The sequence below is a fragment of the Euprymna scolopes genome, chromosome 11 (genome assembly GCF_053919585.1).
Source record: "Euprymna scolopes isolate OS-2025 chromosome 11, ASM5391958v1, whole genome shotgun sequence".
NCBI classification, from domain to species: domain Eukaryota; kingdom Metazoa; phylum Mollusca; class Cephalopoda; order Sepiida; family Sepiolidae; genus Euprymna; species Euprymna scolopes.
Genome location: NC_136492.1, coordinates 30,419,625 through 30,437,991, shown reverse-complemented (window position 1 = coordinate 30,437,991; position 18,367 = coordinate 30,419,625). Strand labels below are relative to the sequence as shown.

The 18,367-nt window shown below is 32.3% G+C and overlaps 1 protein-coding gene across 4 annotated transcripts in view; it reads right to left on the bottom strand.

The window, feature by feature from the left end:
• Positions 1 to 18,367, bottom strand: part of LOC145287821 (cullin-3-like) — a 241,197-nt gene that overhangs the window by 108,745 nt on the left and 114,085 nt on the right. Inside the window, exon 1 of one of the 4 annotated variants that reach the window (XM_080135685.1) lies at positions 5,718 to 6,765. The exons of 2 other annotated variants lie outside the window; for them this stretch is intronic. In XM_080135685.1, the coding sequence (XP_079991811.1) occupies positions 5,718 to 5,777 (60 nt within the window). In that variant the 5' untranslated portion in view covers positions 5,778 to 6,765. Of the gene's footprint in view, positions 1 to 462; positions 487 to 5,717; positions 6,766 to 18,367 lie in introns of those variants that run through there. One more of the 4 variants, XM_080135686.1, reaches the window with a different exon arrangement.

Sequence of the window (18,367 nt, the reverse complement as noted above, 5' to 3'; positions counted from 1 at the left end):
TGTAAGCAAAAATAAAGTGAATTTAAAATGAATTTTTAATTTTATTTCAAATAGAGCAAATTTCTTCCCATGTTAATGACATGTAAAAATGATTCTCATTTTTTGTTACCGCGCTATTTTTTAAATAGTATCTTCAAGTTAAATTAAAGTTTCACGATTTCTTTTTTTAATTGTTAAGTGAAAGTAAATAGAAAACATCCTTCCCTCCATGTGTTAAGAATGGCTTTCTAAATAACATTATTTCAGCACGGTAACAAAAATGTATAAATACCGAGATTTGTCAAAAATTTTAATTTAACTTAATTTTTAGTGAGCAAATTGAACTTTATTATTAATGTAAACAAAAACATTGATAAAATGAGCGTTTTAAATTTAGTATTAATTTAATCAAAAAATAAACTTTGAGAAGTAAAATATATTTTTATAAATATTAACAATTAATATTAACACTATAATACTTACCATTACCATTTTTAACGTACATACATAACAGACGTTGGCTTTTGTTTTTGTTTTTAATTAATAGAATTTTGAAAACTTATTTTTACGATATTGTAGTGCATGCTGCTCCAATTTTTATCAAATTATTTTTTTTTATAAAAATAGGATTTTGAAACTCAAATTTATTTATTGCATTTCTTATATTTTAAATAATTAAAAAAGAAAAAAAGAAATAAATTTGTAGATCACAAAACATGATATTCTATATTTAAGTAATTACATATAAACGCCTTGAAAATGTTGATAGAATTAGTTTCGTATAAAATTTAACGTAAAATTTATGATTTTAAAACTGTTAACTTTTCCCACCACTGGCAAGATTACATAAAATTACGCATAAAACAAAAAAAAAATAGTATCCCCCCACCTCGACACCCATAGCAAAAAAAAAAAAAAAAAAAGAAAAAAAAAAAAGAAAAAAAAAAAAAAAAAAAAATTCGTTTTCACTATTCAAAAACGCTGGAATGGCCTGGAAATGAGGGATCATTTTTCGTTAAAATCTAAACTATAAAATAATTTTTTGTTTTTTTTTGTTTTAAATAATTGCTCAAAGTAAAATAAAGTAATAAATAATGCTTACATAATTAGTTTTTTCTTATTTTACACACACGATATTAAAATAATTGGTAAATTTTTATGACATGGGGAGGTAGGTTGACAGCGTCAACCTACCTCATGTTAAGAACGGCGTTCGCAATAAGCACCCCCCAACCTCGAAAGCCGTTCTTAACATGGTGAGGTTGGGGGTGTTTATTCCGAAAGCCGTTCTTAAAATGGGAGGTTGATGATGTTTATACAACGCTGGGACAGATCGTAAAAAAAAAAAAAAAAAAAAAAAAAAAACCTAATGATTTATATTTTAATTCATATTAGTTGCACTCTTATATTAAAAAAAAAAAAAAATGGTAACTCATGTAGGGATGGTACCGTGGTGAAATAGCGTTATTTAGAAATCCATTCTTAACATGAGCAGGAAGCAGGATGTACTGTTTTGTAACTTCTGTGCTTTTACTTAACAAATAAACAAAAAGGTACCGCAAAACTTGAAAATACTAACAAAAATATAGCAGGTTACTTTCTTTGCATAAGTACTAAAAAAATATAACAAACCATAACACAATTTCCCCTTTGTCAAAGTAAATTTGCTATACACTAAACAATACGTTTAAACCAAATCAAATTTTGGATTTGTACAACTATACACAGATTCGAAAAAGTTGTCAAAAAACAATATAACAAATAAATATTATCAAAGGCAAGATAAGTTACGTTTCTACCAAACCGGATATATTTTTTGTGTTTTTATTCAATGTAACATGTTTATTCAGCTCGAAAAACATGCAGTGTTTACCGATGTATTGGAAAATTCAAAATGGCGTCGACTCTCTCTTTAACACGGTAAGTTCGGGAAAAGGTGTTATAAATAATAAACTAGACAAAATAATGTTAGAAATTCGCTCAATATATGTTACAGTGACATAGACTGACATATATTCGATGGTTTTTTAATAGTATTTTGTCTAGTTTATTATTTATAACACCTTTTCCCAAACTTACCGTGTTAAAGAAAGAGTCGGGCGCCATTTTGAATTTTCCAATACATCGATAAACACTGCATGTTTTTCGAGCTGAATAAACATGTTACATTGAATAAAAACACAAAAATATATCCAGTTTGGTAGAAAAGTAACTTATCTTGCCTTTGATAACATTTATTTGTTATATATTTGTTTTTTGACAACTTTTTCGAATCTATGTGTACAGTAATACAAACCCAAAATTTTTAATCATAGGTAAAATAAAATTAGTTGTTTCATGACATCCTATTTTTATACATGAACACATTTCCAATACTTTCAACAGAAAAAAAAGGGATAAAAAGTTGAAACATTCGAACTGACCATTTCAAATAATCACTAAAAAAATTAAATAAAAATATTGCGTCAAGTAAAGAAGAAAAAAAACATTATAAAAGCCATATACAATTATTTTGCTTTTCATTATTAAAAGTCTTTACATATTTTATTTTTAATTCAAGCAAAGTCCACTGACTCCACTGATGATGATTGCTGCGAACCTGTCAGACTAAAATCAAATATGAAAACAAAAAAGAAAAAACATAGTCAATACAGAATATTCCTAAAGATTTATATATATAATATATATATATATATATATATATATAGGGAAAATTCTGTATTTGATACGTTTGTTTTTTCCTTTATATAATGTTCGATTTTAGTTTGACAGGTCGGGGAACTTTGAATTTAACCTATTTTATTTGATATAACGATCTATTTTTAATTTTTAGTTGATTAAAATTGCGATTAATACCCGAAATTCTCGTAAAAATAAAACAGTAAATTGGTCAACGGACAATTTGATCCATTGACGTTTCGTCAAACGGATATTTTTGTTACTTCGGTCTCATCTGGTATGTAGAATGTGCTATTTTTGTGATTTTTCAAGTTAAATTTCGATTTCACGGTATTTTTTGTTTATTAAATTGTTAGGTGAAAGTATAGAATGATTACAAAATGTCCCACATCCGTGTTAATAACGAGTTCCTAAGTAACAATGGGTACTTCACTTATGTTACCGTGCTGAAATAATAACGTTATTCAAAAAGTCATCTTAAACATGGGGAGGGGGGGGGTTGTAACTAATCTGAACTTTCACCTAACAATTTATTATAAAACTTGAAAATACTATTTAAAAAAATAGCACGGTAACATAAGTAAGAAGCACCTAATGTTATTATTTCAGCACGGTCCGTACTCTGCATAAGTACTAGGAAACTTTTTGGTACATGGGTAAAAAAAAAAAAAAAAAAACTAGAAAGGGAATTAAAAAATACAAAATTAAGCTAGCTTATTTAACGTAAATTCTAAAACACTAATTTGGAACTTATTTTTTTACAAGTGTTGTTTAAATATACAACCATAATCGCTTAGCTGTCGCAGTTTCTCGCCTCTACGTGACTTTACTTACACACACTTCACTTCGGTAGTTAAACCAAACTGTTTTTAAGCATAAATAACCAAAGTTTTAAGTTTGATTGGAATTCTGTAGAAGCACCCTTTTTTTTTTTCTTTTTTTTTTTTTTTTTTTAGTTAATGGATTGAAAAAGAAAATGCAATAGGGAAGACCTGTACGAGAGTGCCCACTCTCTAGAAATGCGTGTTTTACACTTTTTTGAAATTTTTCGACGATTATCATAGATTACAGATTTAAGTATCATATAAGCAGATAAAATTTTGAAAATAAAAAATTTAATGACTTCTAAAAATGGAATTCATTTTCTCGTTATAACGTTCTAACTTCATTGCTACCTGATTTACTGTCCATTTATTTAATCGATGCGTCACGTGATTTTAGTACGTTATAATAACCCTTTCTTAAAAATCATTAAATTTGTTTTTTAGCAATTTTTTTTTCTGCTGACATGATAGTTAAGTTATGATCATCGTCGGAAAAAACAAATTAACAGATGAAAATCACGCATTTTTAGGGGGTGGGCACTCTCGTACAGGTCCGTCTGCAATAGTTTAAATTACATAACTTTTAAGGTATTTTATTACGACGTGCCCCAAGCGTAATATAAACACTCCCAACCACTCCATGTTAAGAACGGCTTTCGAGGTTGGGGGTGTTTCTTCAGAAAGCCGTTCTTAACATGGGGAGGTTGGGGTACCCCATTCTTAACATGTCGAGTTTTGTAACTATTCTGTACTTTCACGTAACAATTTAATAAACAAGATATTGTAAAAATTGAATTTAATCTAAAAAAAATAAATTAAATTATAATAAATTAATACTTGTGCATTTTTGGTATCGTGCTGAAACATTTTGAAAGCCATTCTTAACGTGGGGGTGTTTTGTAACTATTCTGTGCTTCCACCTAACAATTTATTAATAACAACAACAATAATAATAAGGGGTGAAAAGTGCAGTGGGGGACCACCCGAAGACTTACCTTTAAGAAGTGGATTACGAGGAAGTTGAAAATAAGAAAATGCCTTCGAAATAAACACACCCAAGTTCATGTTAAGAACGGCTTTCGGAATAAACACGCTTTAGAGGTTTGATAACCAGTGCACTGCACTGCAGTGCACATTGACAAAAAAAGAGATCTTGAAACTTGAATTTAACATGAAAAAACTATTTAGAAATAGCGCGGTATCAAAAATGCATAAACACCTACCTACATTACTTTGCGATCCTTTGATATTTTGAAGGAATTTAGAAGCATTTAAACTGATGAAAAGAAAGTATTATTTATTTTTTTGCAACTTTTAGAAATTATTTGCAACCAGTAATTTTATAGAGATTAAAACACATTACATTTAACATAAAATTAGCCTGAATTTATAACAATTCGATTCAATTAATAATTTAATGATTAAATTAAATTTAACTTTCAAAAATCAGTTTTAAAAAAATAAAATGAAAATAAGAACTGCCGGGCAACGCCGAATGTTCGAAAGTTCGGTAGGGATATTTGTGAAATTTTAATGAATCAAAGGTTTGAAAAGGTATTTTTTTTTTTTTTTTTTTTTTTTTTTTTAAGAATCATATTTAAGGAAAAAATTAAATTTTATCGTGAATTTTATTTTATCCGTTGACTAAATATCCGTGGCCAAAATGTCCATCTATGACAGTGGTGGTTGCAAGGCATTATTGTTGTTGAACGTAACAAAAACAAGAGGCAAAACGGCTAAAGTTTTTACATTTAAATAAAGACAGACCGAGGTTTATTTTAAAAAGAAAACCAACGAATACTCTAGTTTTTTTTTAGTATTCTATGAAGAGAATTAAAAAATGAGAGATTAATTCGATAAAAGAAAGAACCTCAAACAAGATGTTAGATCAACAACACTAAAAACGTTCTCTTCCGCCCGCCATGTTGGAATAATGGCTCGGACTCGATTCTAAAAATCGCGAAACAAGTCAATTTTTTTCGCGTGTTTTTCTCGAATATTTACACGTTTTAATTGACAAATTTTACATTTTAAACAAAAATAAACACTGGAACATATCAATCATTAATTTATGCAAGATCTTTATCAAATACGTTTTTAAATACGTGTAAATTTTTTGTTACACTTCATTTAATAAACTGTAAAATAAAGAAATATGGGTTTTCTATTCCTTTTTTTCCTGTCAAAAAGATGTTATATACACATTATATATATATATATACATTAAATACTTACAGGGAATGCCCTAATGCGCATTTTCGTGTCTCTCTTCTGTGTTCGCAAGCCACCACTCATCCTGAAAATTCTCTCCAATAGGTTGGCACCAGTAAAAAAATATCAAGTATTCTTTATAAATATATTGAGGTAACTTGAAGAGGAATATATATATATACACACATATAAATATATGTATATATAAACACAAGAAAACAAACCTCTTAAAATCGGAGCAGAACCGAATTAGATAGCAGGTCTTGGACAAAATGTGCTCAATATCCAGCTGGATAGAGCTATATCAACTTATTTATATAGTGTATGAGTGCTGTTAGACATCCAGACCAAAATATATTAAAAGAAAAGCGTTGTATTTTAGATATAGATTTGCATTATTAGAATGTTTGTATACAAAAAATATATATAACAAAGAAAACTTCTTTTGTTATTTTATAAAATTATTTTGAATGTATTAATATTTCCATTATATAAAATGTATATATACATGTCTTATTTTTAAGGTTTTAAAAAGTACAATTTATCTGTTTATATATTTGTAAACAGATTTTTTCGCAAAAAGAAAAAAAGAACTTGATTTTTATCTTATTTGAATAGTGTAACAGACAGATTATGAATTTAAATATCAACTAAGCATATTTTTTTTTACGATTATCTAATCCAGAATCAGTTTTTATTATTATTATTATTATTATTATTTTAATTGAAATTGTGAGATGTACTTTTTAAAGTTATTTTTCTTCTTGACAAAAGAAGGGAGACTATAATATTATAAATCTTTTTTTTTTTTTTTATAATTCTTCCCTTGTTATCTTTCCAATTTTCTCTCTCTCACTTCTTCCTTTTTTTTTTAATTCTTTCCTTTTACAATATTATTCTTGTTCTGCTCTCCTTTCTTTTACGAGTTATTCATATAAATATATCCTTATCCTTTCCACACGTGAATTAAATCTTGTTCCATCGAGCTGGGTTTCTGATTCATGGTGACCTCGCCATCATTTTCTCTGTTGGACTCGATTTTGTCGACTGCCGTGTTTACACCTCGTTCAGCACGAGTCTTGCTCAATTATTCCGCTAACGCAAAATAGTCCCTTAGACAAACACAATTTTCTACCTTTAAAATACACAAATAATATTTCTATCGATTTTTTTATGAATGCAATTATTAGATAGGTTCAAATTTGAAATTCTAGCTTTATTATTGTCAACAACTTATTCAATCTTATTTTCAATATCTAGAGTTGCAGCGCAATCTTCAGTAGTTAAAGGTCAACGCCCAACAAGTCCAGCTGTTCATTTTGTATCCAGCATTCTTATTTAGTTCTTAAAAAATAAAAAATGACTTTTAAAAATTTATTAGTTAAAAGAGAAATTATAGAAATAAAGAAAATCAAACAAATCCTTCCCAGGTTTTCCCTGTAAAATGTAGGACAATCTTTAGGCAAAAAGTTACAAACTAAAAAGAAAAAATTATCTTAGTTCAACTTAGCTGAAGTTGCACATGTGGTTCGTTTTTCCTTTCTTCCAAATGATCAAACAAAAAGTATTAATTTTTTATAATTTCACACCAAATATTTAACCTATCATTCTCATCGAGAATGGATTTGACACGAGGTTGGGAAATTCCAGGGTGGGGGTGGGGGTTGCATACACTCTGTAAACCAATCTTGCCTTCCAAAGGAGGAGGTAATGCATGACTGCATGAGTAGTTTAACACATTATCCATTAGTAAATCATTGTTAATCCTTCTGGATTGAGGCAATTTAATTTTTTGTCTCAATCCAGAATGCCCCCTCCCTTTCTAGGGGATCTATATTAAACCCACCCAGTCACCCACACTTTAAAAACTGAGTTTATATCTAACTCTGCCCTCGTGTGGAGGCAAATAATTGTTTTCACGAGAAAAATCCAACTTCCCCCGAAAGGGCTCACTCTGCCACTCTGGATAGTTATGAAAATAGATTTGGTCGGACCCGTCAATTTTCCATCGTAGGGTGTAGGGATGCCCCAGACGATCGGAAATAAATGAATTCCACCCCCTTTCAGGAGGAGGTAATGCCTTGGAGGATGGCCGAAGACCCAACAGAATAATACTCCATTTGATGTTAGTGTGAAAACAAATAATAATAATTGGGCCAAATTGCATAAATTCTCAATTTATAAAATTGTTCTAAAACTTCCAGTTTTTCATTACAGAAAGATTTGCTCAGAATTAAAGCCAGAAACGTCTTTCTATTCAACAGCTTAAATGCTTCCAAATTCCCTTCTAATTTCGAAATGTCGCAATGATGGCCGCTTTTGCGAATAAATGGAAATGTATTCTGGTGGATTTAATTTCATTTTTTCTTTTCTTTTCTTTCCTTTTTTAAGTAGGATTTTAAACGTTTCGTTTATTTTACACCATTGAATTCTTTATTTCAATGATGATGATGATGATGATGATGATGATCTATAGTGTAAGTTACGTAACGGCGAATAACACACAGACACGATAGATGAGCACAGAATTTTTATTTATCTAAGGATAACTTTACAAAATGCATTGTTGTTATTTTTACGACTTTTTAGTGGACTTTTTTCCTCTTTAAAATTTTTTTTATGATGACGAGTCCGTTAGAGGCACGTTTTTCCTGTGGCACTTGTAAACAGTATTCGCATGCACTTGTCAAAAAAGAACAGTGAGACAAGAGACATGTAAATATTATTCACAGCTGATTGTTAGGTAAAAAAAAAAAAAAAAAAAAAAAAAAAAAATTTAAACGGTTCATGGTTTTGTGAACTGCAAAACTATGCTTAAAGTTAAGTTCTATCTCAGTTGCTTGCAATTTTTACAATAACGTATATCAGAAAAGGGGGAAAATCTGCTTATGGATTAGAACGGGCATTATTAAAAAAAACTGAAGCTAAAATACACGAAACCCTTCTTCGTGTTTGTCGAGATTTAAGTGCTTCTGCACTTTATTGCCGAAATTGGAGACGCCATTTTATTTCACGCACCTGCTGTCCAAATGTAAGGGAGACACCATTATTTTAAACTATGGCCGAAGCAAACATGAAATAAATAACAAAAAACTTAAACTTTCGGCTACTCTAATTGGTGACACATCGTGGTGCAGTAGTGGTGCAGTCACTGTGTGCACCACGCACCAGGAGGAAGCTTCTTCACATGCCTCCCCGCAGTGACAGAGTCCACAAATCTACTGTTTATTTTATATAATTATTATTTTTTTTATATATATATATACAATGGCTCGAATTAAAGTGTAAAATGCAAAAGTCAAGTATTAGGCTTCTTGTGCTGTCTGTGGCTCTAAACAGAAACGTTCATTTCGAACGCACATCTCTCTTATCAAAGAAGCTACTGTTGATTTTATATGCCTGGCCTTTCAGCTTAATAAATAAAAATTCTCAAACGCACTTGTTATGTTAGGCTGCGTAAGGTCAAAATCGCCTGTTCCTTTTTTCATCGGATATTTTCAATTATCAATACATATCGAAGACATTCCAATACAAAACCTATTTAAGAACACTGCCAGGTACATAAATTAACTTTGTGTGAAATTTCATAAAAATAAGCCCAGCTGTTTTCGAGTCCATAGGAAACAAACTCTCACACACACAGTTCCTTTTATATAACAGTAGAAATAACTAACATTAAAACAATTTTCATCGCATATCTGATGAGGTAATGACTCAAGTTTATAATTTTGTAATTAAATGACATTGTTATCAACTTGAGTTATCTGTCTTTCTTAGCTCGCCTCTTTATCAACTTAATGGCAGCTATATTTTTATATGTTAGTTTACATTTCGGCTTTACATCTGAATAATGAAATCTGTTTTAGTTTTTTTTTAATATTATTTTATTTACTGTCAAAATATGGTTTGAATAAAAATAGGTTGTTTGTAACTAACGCCAAATACAGTGATGCTATTAGCTTTTTAATTGGGTAAATCCTGGGACCCACGAATTTGATTTCAATGAGTCCATGAGAAAATTTAATGAACTATTCACAAGAGAATTTATGTTACGATTCCCGGAATAGATGAAAATAAACAAAAAATTAAAAATCTAATAAATAGGAAAATAATTCTTAAATTCTTGCTTTTTTTTTTTTGCTTTTTTTATGAAAATCGTTCCAGACTAGAAATAAAGCCACTTTATATCACGTGAACAAAGATGATTATCGCAAAGACAGGAAATACCTATTAACCTAGTCTTGAAAGTACTAAGGTAATAGGCAGGAGGAAAACAGTCCGCAGGAAGAGAGTTTGTGGAGGACCAAGATATATTAATCCTGATCCTGTTACAAAAGAAAAATAATGAAACGAATGGAACTGAAGGAAACAAAAGCTGAATTGATGGATAAGATAAACGTGTCGTTTATTTACTGTTGAAAGAAGGAATGTTTTAGATATAACATGTGTTCATGTCCGCGCAGGTGTAACCATCGTTTGTTGCGGGACTAGTGGTGTAGAAAGAAAAGGAAATGTGTGTTCATCTCACTATCGTTTGTTCGCGCGTGGGAAGAGAAGTGAGTAATATAGTAGAAATGAGAATGATAGTCGAGCGTGTAGACAAAGACAAAGGATAGAGGGTTGACATCAGTTAACAGTCAGCTACGCAAAGGTATTCTCAGAGACAAGTTGTATATATAGAGAAAGAAAGAGTGAGAATGTCAATCCAGTTCATGGAGAGAGAAAGCGTATAAAGTGTACATACTGTCTATTAGCTCGTGCCCCATACAGAGTCGCAGGCGATGTGATGCGCGTGGGCGCCCCGAAAGGGGGGGGGGAATGCTCTGACGACCACTCAGCTCGAAAGTCGAAAAGGCTGGAAACAGCTTGTCTCTTGCTTTTATACTTGTTTCCGGTGGTCTTTTGCGCATGTGTGGATTTCCTTTGAAAGGGAAGCGACGTCGTCCATCTGTGTGTGTACATATGCGTACGTTAGCGTGTGTGTATACACATGATGTGAGTGTATGTGCGCGAACGGGAATATATGTATGTGTGTGGACGTGGGTGCGTATGTTTGTGTGCGCGTATGTATATGACAAGTAATATAGCTTGAAATGTGAACGCATGTTTTTGTGTGAGACTAGAAAAGGCTCGTGCAAGTTCCACAATCCTGCAGTTCTTGAAAAGAAACTACTGGAGGTAAGAAATTGTATTACAATGATATATCAAAACAGCAAATTGACAGAGACCATTAGATTAACGAATCAAACGAGCTGGAACAAAATAAGCAGAGAATAGATTAGACCATTTTGAAGAACAAATGCTATAATAATATTTATAGAAAAGACTGAGACCAGCAACATCACATCTGTGAAAGAAAGCTTGCAAAGAAGAAGAAAGGATAGGTCTAATCAAATTATGGATACGTTTCGGCATCTTATCAAGAACCTTCAAATAAGACAGAGATTTACCAGCACAAATATAACAACAATACTCCATACATGATCTGATAGTAGATTTGCAGAGATAGAAAATAGCTTCAGGTATGAGAATATCTTTGGAGACGAGAAGCAGAAAGAGCAAGGGGTCTAATATATGAACCCTAAGAAAGAATTGATGAGAAAACAAAAGAACAAGAAGTTTCAGAATCGATTTCTTCTCAACGGCAGAGCAATCCATGAGAATTTCAGGAAGAAATGGCACATGCCAATGATTGAAATTATCTGCCTCCTGTAGACATTTACATTTTTTATTGTGGTGGAGAGCAGTCCCTGTGAGATGATTTGATCACATGATAACGAATCAAACTCCAGAGTGTATTAATTTCAATCAGAACTTTGGAAATCTATTTCCAGCCTCTTTGGAAATTGTGGATAGGGTCTGAGAGTTACCTGACAGTAACAAAGAAGTTGCCCTCTCTTCTGCCTCTGTCAACTGAATAGCCGAGCAAAGCTATCTTCATTGAAGATATATTGCTTAAAGAAAACTTTCGGCAGCCTGCCAACCCTTTATTAGTTGCTTCACTGTAAGACTATCTTTATTCTTAGCAACATACGCCCAATCGCTTAATTAAATATACATTGTTGTCATTTATAGTGAGGCTTTGTTTGTCTTTCATCTGATGATCATTTTGTTACAAAAATATAATAAGTTTGTCTTAAAGTCCATACTATGATAAGCACTTGTAAAATGGTGGCCCCAACACAGGCAAATCAATTAGCAAAGAAGATAACAGATCATCTAGACCTGACTCCAAACAGTTTTGAACCTCTCAAAAACTCAGCCAAAAACGAGTGTCAAAACTACCAAGTCATTGACTTAACATTTCTAAATTTTTGAGATGAGGATTGGTTGTTCATATTATTTGGATTCTTCAGACTACTGTTCTCATCTTGAGTGTGATTTTCACAATGTTTCAGTCGATGTAACCTCCAACCTTCTTCAGGTGTATCTTGTTGAACTCGCGAATGTTTCTGTTGAACTCAGGAATTTGGACAGAATTTCAAACAAAACCTTTTATTTACTTCATGCATGATCCTGTTCCATCTGCCATGAGTGGATAGAAGTCCTAAGTAATTCCCAATTGTATTTTTCAATCGCCCACACTGAGAATTGAACTTTCAACCTTCAGGAGAATATCACATTTACAGTTGATTTTTCCAAGTACTGTAACCACTGCACCACGCATCCTTGTGGACAATTCTAGTACAAATTTTAAATAATACGTGGTGAGGTTGAAAAAGTGGGTATAGCTGACCATATCTGGAGGGAAAAGGGAAACTAGTATCTTCCATTATGGGACAAAGTAAAAATTATAGACAGAGAAGAACGATGGAGAGTGAGACAACTCAAGAAGCAGCACATATGTTGGGGAATGACCAATTACTAAGTAGACCTAGTATAAAATCTAATACAATATGGGAACCGTTAATTATAAATAATAGATAATATATACAGTAATATATAGTAATAATAATTAGTGATAAATACAGACAGCTAGTACAGCATTACAGCAAGTCTCCCTAAGATTCATAAGGACAGTATTCCATTAAGGCCCATTGTCAATACCCGAAGTTCAGGATGTTATCAATTGAGCCGATTCCTGGTAGATATAACCACCCCAATCATCAGCAAATCTCCATCATAGGTCAAAAATTCAGTGTAGAAACTAAAACCAACAATGTGGTTGCAATATATGGATGAAACACTCATACTCTGGCCCCATCAGAAAGATGTCCAACCATTAATAGATCATGTGAACTCTATCCATCCAACTATATAGTTCACTATGGAAAAAGAACACATTATCTGATTACCCGCACTGGTCAAGCATCTGCTTACCAAAAACCAACTGGACAGTACCTAAACTTCAACTCCCACCATCCATATAATCGTCCGTTGCCTACAACATTAAGCAAAAGCAATATGTAGTAACAGCAATGCATATCAAGAGATGGACAGTTTAAGAGAAACCCTCCATCATAACAACTATCCAGAAAGTATAACATTAGCTACAAGAAATCTGGACCAGACACAAAAGGACACCACTCAAAAACTCACCACAGTTTGTATACCATACATGAAGGGCTTATCTGAAAAACTTCAACAAATATGTAATCCATATGACATCACGACGGTATTCAGGAGTGATTCAACTCTCTGTAAACAGCTTGTGAAAGTCAAACCCATTACAGAAAAAATCATGACTAAGAACTGTTATGAAGTCCCATAAAAATGTGGAAAACTATAAAAAGGTGAAGCATGTCGTCCACAAAAAATACAGTTAGAAGAACATCGAAAAACCATAATACGTGGAGAGATTGAAAAATGGGGTAAAGCTGACTATATCTGGAAGGAAAAGTGAAACTATCTTCCATTATGGGATAAAGTAAAAATCATAAACAGAGAAGAACGATGGGGAGTAAGACGATTCAAAGAAGCAGCACATATGCTGGGAGACAACTAATTACTAAGTAGACTTAGTAAAGAATTTAATACAATATGGGAACCTTTAATTACAAATGAAAGATAATATATACAGGTAATAAGTAAAAACAATAATATATATATTTTATATATATATATATATATATATATATATATATATATATATATATATATATATATACATGTAATATATAATAATAATAATAATAATAATAATAATAATTAGAAGTAAATAGTGATATTTACAACTAGAAATAAAAATAGGTTTAAGACTCTTAAAATTCATACTAGAATTGTCCGCAAGGACCTGTGATGCAGTGGTTAGAATACTTAGAAAAATCTATTGTAAAAGTGATATTCTCTAGAAGTTTCAATTCTCAGTGTGGGCAAACGAGAAAAAAATACAATTCCAAATTACTTAGAACCTCTATCCAGTCATGACTGACGGAACAAGAGTATGCTACTCCCGTGAAGTAAATAAAGGGTTCTGTTCGAAATTTTGTCCAAATTCCTGAGTTCAACAAAAACATTTCCCAGGTCGACAAGATACACTCAAAGAAGGTTGGAGGTTACATTGCCTGAAACGTTGTGAAAATCACACTCAAGATGAGTCCGAATAATATGAATTGTTGATTTAATGTTAAAAGGTCTGGCCCCTTCATTTAACATTAAAACATTCCAAGAAATTAGACTAAACGCTGATTACATTATTTAAGAAGTTGCACCAGTTTAAAACTAGTGCAGTCCCATTTACACTAAACATTTTTAACTGTGCAAACTCAGTTGCACATTTGACATTGACTATAGTGCACCACCTATCCTGAAAATTAAACAAGAGAACTCATAAACCCAAATGACAACTAGCAATAGTGCAGACCTACTTGCTCTCATCAGCTTCAAGTAGATAGATACCTTTGCATTCACTGCCTCTTAGTACACTCATCACTTTCAACCACGCAGACTCACTTGCACTCATCACTTTCAACCACACAGGCTCACTTGCACTCATCATTTTCCACAATGCAAATACACTTGCAGGGCAAACTTCAACCACAACAAAAACCAGATTTTCAATCACCAGTGCAGACCTACTTCCTTTACAAACTTGAATCACAATGAACACTAACTTAAATCACTAATTAAGTACGGAAGCATTTGTACTTCATCATCTTTGCAGATAGTTTTTCAACACATTTGCACATTCGTTTTTTTACTCAGCCTCACAACTTGATGCAATCCATTATCCAGAGAGTGGGCCTTGTTGCACTAACCCTAGTCCTTCCCATGTAGACCACATCTATGCTTCGACACTTCTAATAAAATCGAATGTTTAATCCTTGAACACTTTAGCCCATGTGACAGAAACCAACTAATTTTCTTTATTTGCCCACATAAATCAAGTTAACCAATCAGATGTCATCAAAGCCTTGTACCAACAACAGAAATACAGTATATGATAGGGTGTGTTTCTTTAGTCAACCACTCATCCGGTGCCTTTGTCCCTAGCCTCAACACCTGATGCTGTTTCTTCATTTCTGCTGATCAGACCTGACTCCACAAACCATTATGGGACCATTTCCCTACTACAATCCTGCAGCATCAACTGTAGTGATATCAGTATTATTCTCCTACATACAAAGATTGTGACCTTTTGGCATAGGAACACACACAGGAACAATAGTGATTTGGTTCTGGACAACATGGCTTAATTAACGTGTCAAAACGTCATCTTTTATATATGTTAATAAAACGTCATCTATATATGTTAATAAAACGTCATCTTTTATATATGTTAATAAAACGTTAATAAAACGGTAATGCCTCCGTCATTTAACCAACCCACTTTAACATTACAGCAACCGCCTTCCCTTTTTGTATAGCTTGTCAACAATGACTATCTGTCCTCATTAACGTCAACATGATCACTATCGGCACAGCAATTACAGCAGATATCAACCAATCTGTGCATCATCATCATCATCTACAGCTTGTTCTTGGTTCTCACTGACGTTCTTACTGCTTCTGCTAACATCCTTTCTAGGTTTTTTTCTTTTCCAGTTTCCATCCACATCCTACCTTTCCTGCACCCTATGACATTCTCCTTCCTCTCCAACTTTTGGCCATATCTTTACAGATCGGATACCTGAGTCATCTCATCATACCCCAAAGATGTCCACAGTCATCTCCATGAGGCGTCATTTCACAGTGGTAATCAAGCCTTTCCTATTATATAGATTCCAGAGAGGTTACTAAACCTTTCTTACTATTCAGTTTACTGAGTAATCTATTTTTAGAAAAGATTCAGAGGGTCTTACGAACCTGCAATATTTTATTTGGCCTCTTCACTCCACTTCATTTTCACATGAAATTGTAAATGAACTCCTCTATGGTATCTAACATGGTTTTCTTTATTTTCTTTTTTTTTTCTTGCTTCCCACTCTCCATTTTTTTCATGAAATCGTAAATATGTTCTAGAAATAAAATTAATTTGAAACTATTTTAAGTAAGGTCGTCCCTAGAGTAGATGCGGTATTGTGGTGATTATTAAAGTAAAATTAAAGGAATGAAAGAACAGTGCTTGTCTGACTGGGTCAAAATTCATCTAGTTTAGTGTAGGAATGGGAGAGGATAACTATAGCCTCCTCCATTACTTCCCACGCTTTGCTAGTCTTGTGCCTAACTTGTAAATGGATTATATTTTATTATTTTACTTTAATTCAAAGTGTAGTATCTGTTTCTACAGTTTGCTCTTTGCTGATAATCAAGTATGAAATTTAAATTGTCAAGCCTATTTTGGAGACTCCTTTCTTTTTCATTTCGTAGCCCTTTAGCTCTTTCCACAGAAAGGGATATTGACACCAGCCGTCTAGAAAGAGAACACCTCAGACTCAAAATGTGCCTCTGCATTTTATTGTTGGGAGGTACTGCACTAAGTAGAACATCAATCTCAGAAGGAGGTACTGCACCCTCACTGAGCAGACCCTCAGTTTTTGTTGGGGATACTACACTAAGCAGTGCCTCAAGTTTGATTCAACATATGAACCAAAATAACGATTCTTTATCTGACAAGTAAAACTTTTATCCAGTTCTTGAAGGAGGAAAGGGACTGTTTGACCGAAACCGATAAAAAATGTTATGTTTGAAAACAATTGACAATCTATATAGTAATGCAATAGCGTGTGTACTATTTTCTGTGTCACGCTTACATCCGGGTCATTTAATAGTTATGTACTTCCATTTCTTGTCATAAATAATTTTACCAAGAATTCTTTATAAGTTTTGGTTTCGGTTTCGATTACAGCTGACGGCACTTAAGTCACCTATTTTTTTTATAAATAATTTTATCAGAAATTCTTCATAAGTTTTGGTTTCGATTTCAATTATAACTGATGGCACTCCAGTAGCCTATTTTTTTTTTATAAATACTTTTATCAAGACTTCTTCATAAGTTTTGGTTTTGGTTTCGATTATAACTGATGACACTCCTGTAATCTATTTTTTTTATAAATAATTTTATAAGGAATTCTTCATAAGTTTTGGTTTCGGTTTCGATTATAACTGATGGCACTCCTGTAATCTATTTTTTTATAAATAATTTTATATATATATATATATATATATATATATATATATATATATATATATATATATATATATATATATATATATATATTTCATAAGTTTTTATTTCGGTATCGATTCAAGCTAATGCACCCAAGTCATATGGATATATTTTTTTATTTTTGAAATTGCAACCTTATAATATAAAAATCGATAGAACATTAACTCTATAGTAATATAAACAAAATCTGCAAGAATTAAAATATCATATTTAAGCGTACTTTACGACCGGGCTTTACCGGGCGTTCATGCTTGCTTAGATAAATATTTTTGCAGTTTTAACAAAAAAGCTACAATAATATCAGAGTGTCTCCATTTACACTGAACATCTACAGAATGTCAACATCAATATATTACATATGAATGATTCCCCCGGTGGAATTTTCACAGGTCCCGCTAGTACAAAAATGATTAGGAAGTAGATAAACGAATGGCAATAAAAAAAAATCCAATCTATTCAACTATCCAGACAGAATGACACCCTGACAGTTAGTTGTTAGCTGCTGAGAGGCCAGATAATGATTAACCAGGAAAAAAGCAGATGTGGTGAGTTCTGGTGATCACAGACCAGTCATTTAGGATTTCTGGTCGAAATGAGATATATTTAGGAGATGAGCAGATTGGATAAAGTGTATAAAGTTTTGTATGGTAGGAGGTGCAAAAAATCTTTCAGATTTTGTTTTTCTTGTAAGAATGAAAAGAACAAAATGGCAAAAAGCCTGTCAATATAAGATGATTTAAAAGTTGGACTGATTTATTTTTATAGGTGTAGAGTAGAAAACAAAATGGTGGGAAGCCTGTCAATATGAGATGATTTTAAAAATCCTCTTAGTAGAAGGTGTCTTTAACTACCGATTCGTGGAAGGTGAATTAAAAGTTAACCTAAGTTTTTATGGGAGTGAAGATTGAAAACAAAATCCTGGAATGCTTGTTAGTATTAGAGGTGATTTTAAAATCCTCTTCATGGTGGGGGGGGGGTGCTGATTGCAAAATCCTCTTCATGGGGAGAGAGTGATTATAAAGTCCTTCAGTTAATCCTACCTCAGTTGAGGAACAAGGCTGATTTCCCTTCTCTGGTATGTTAAGCAGGTACCAGTTACCGAGAGCCTGTCCAAAAGATAATTGCT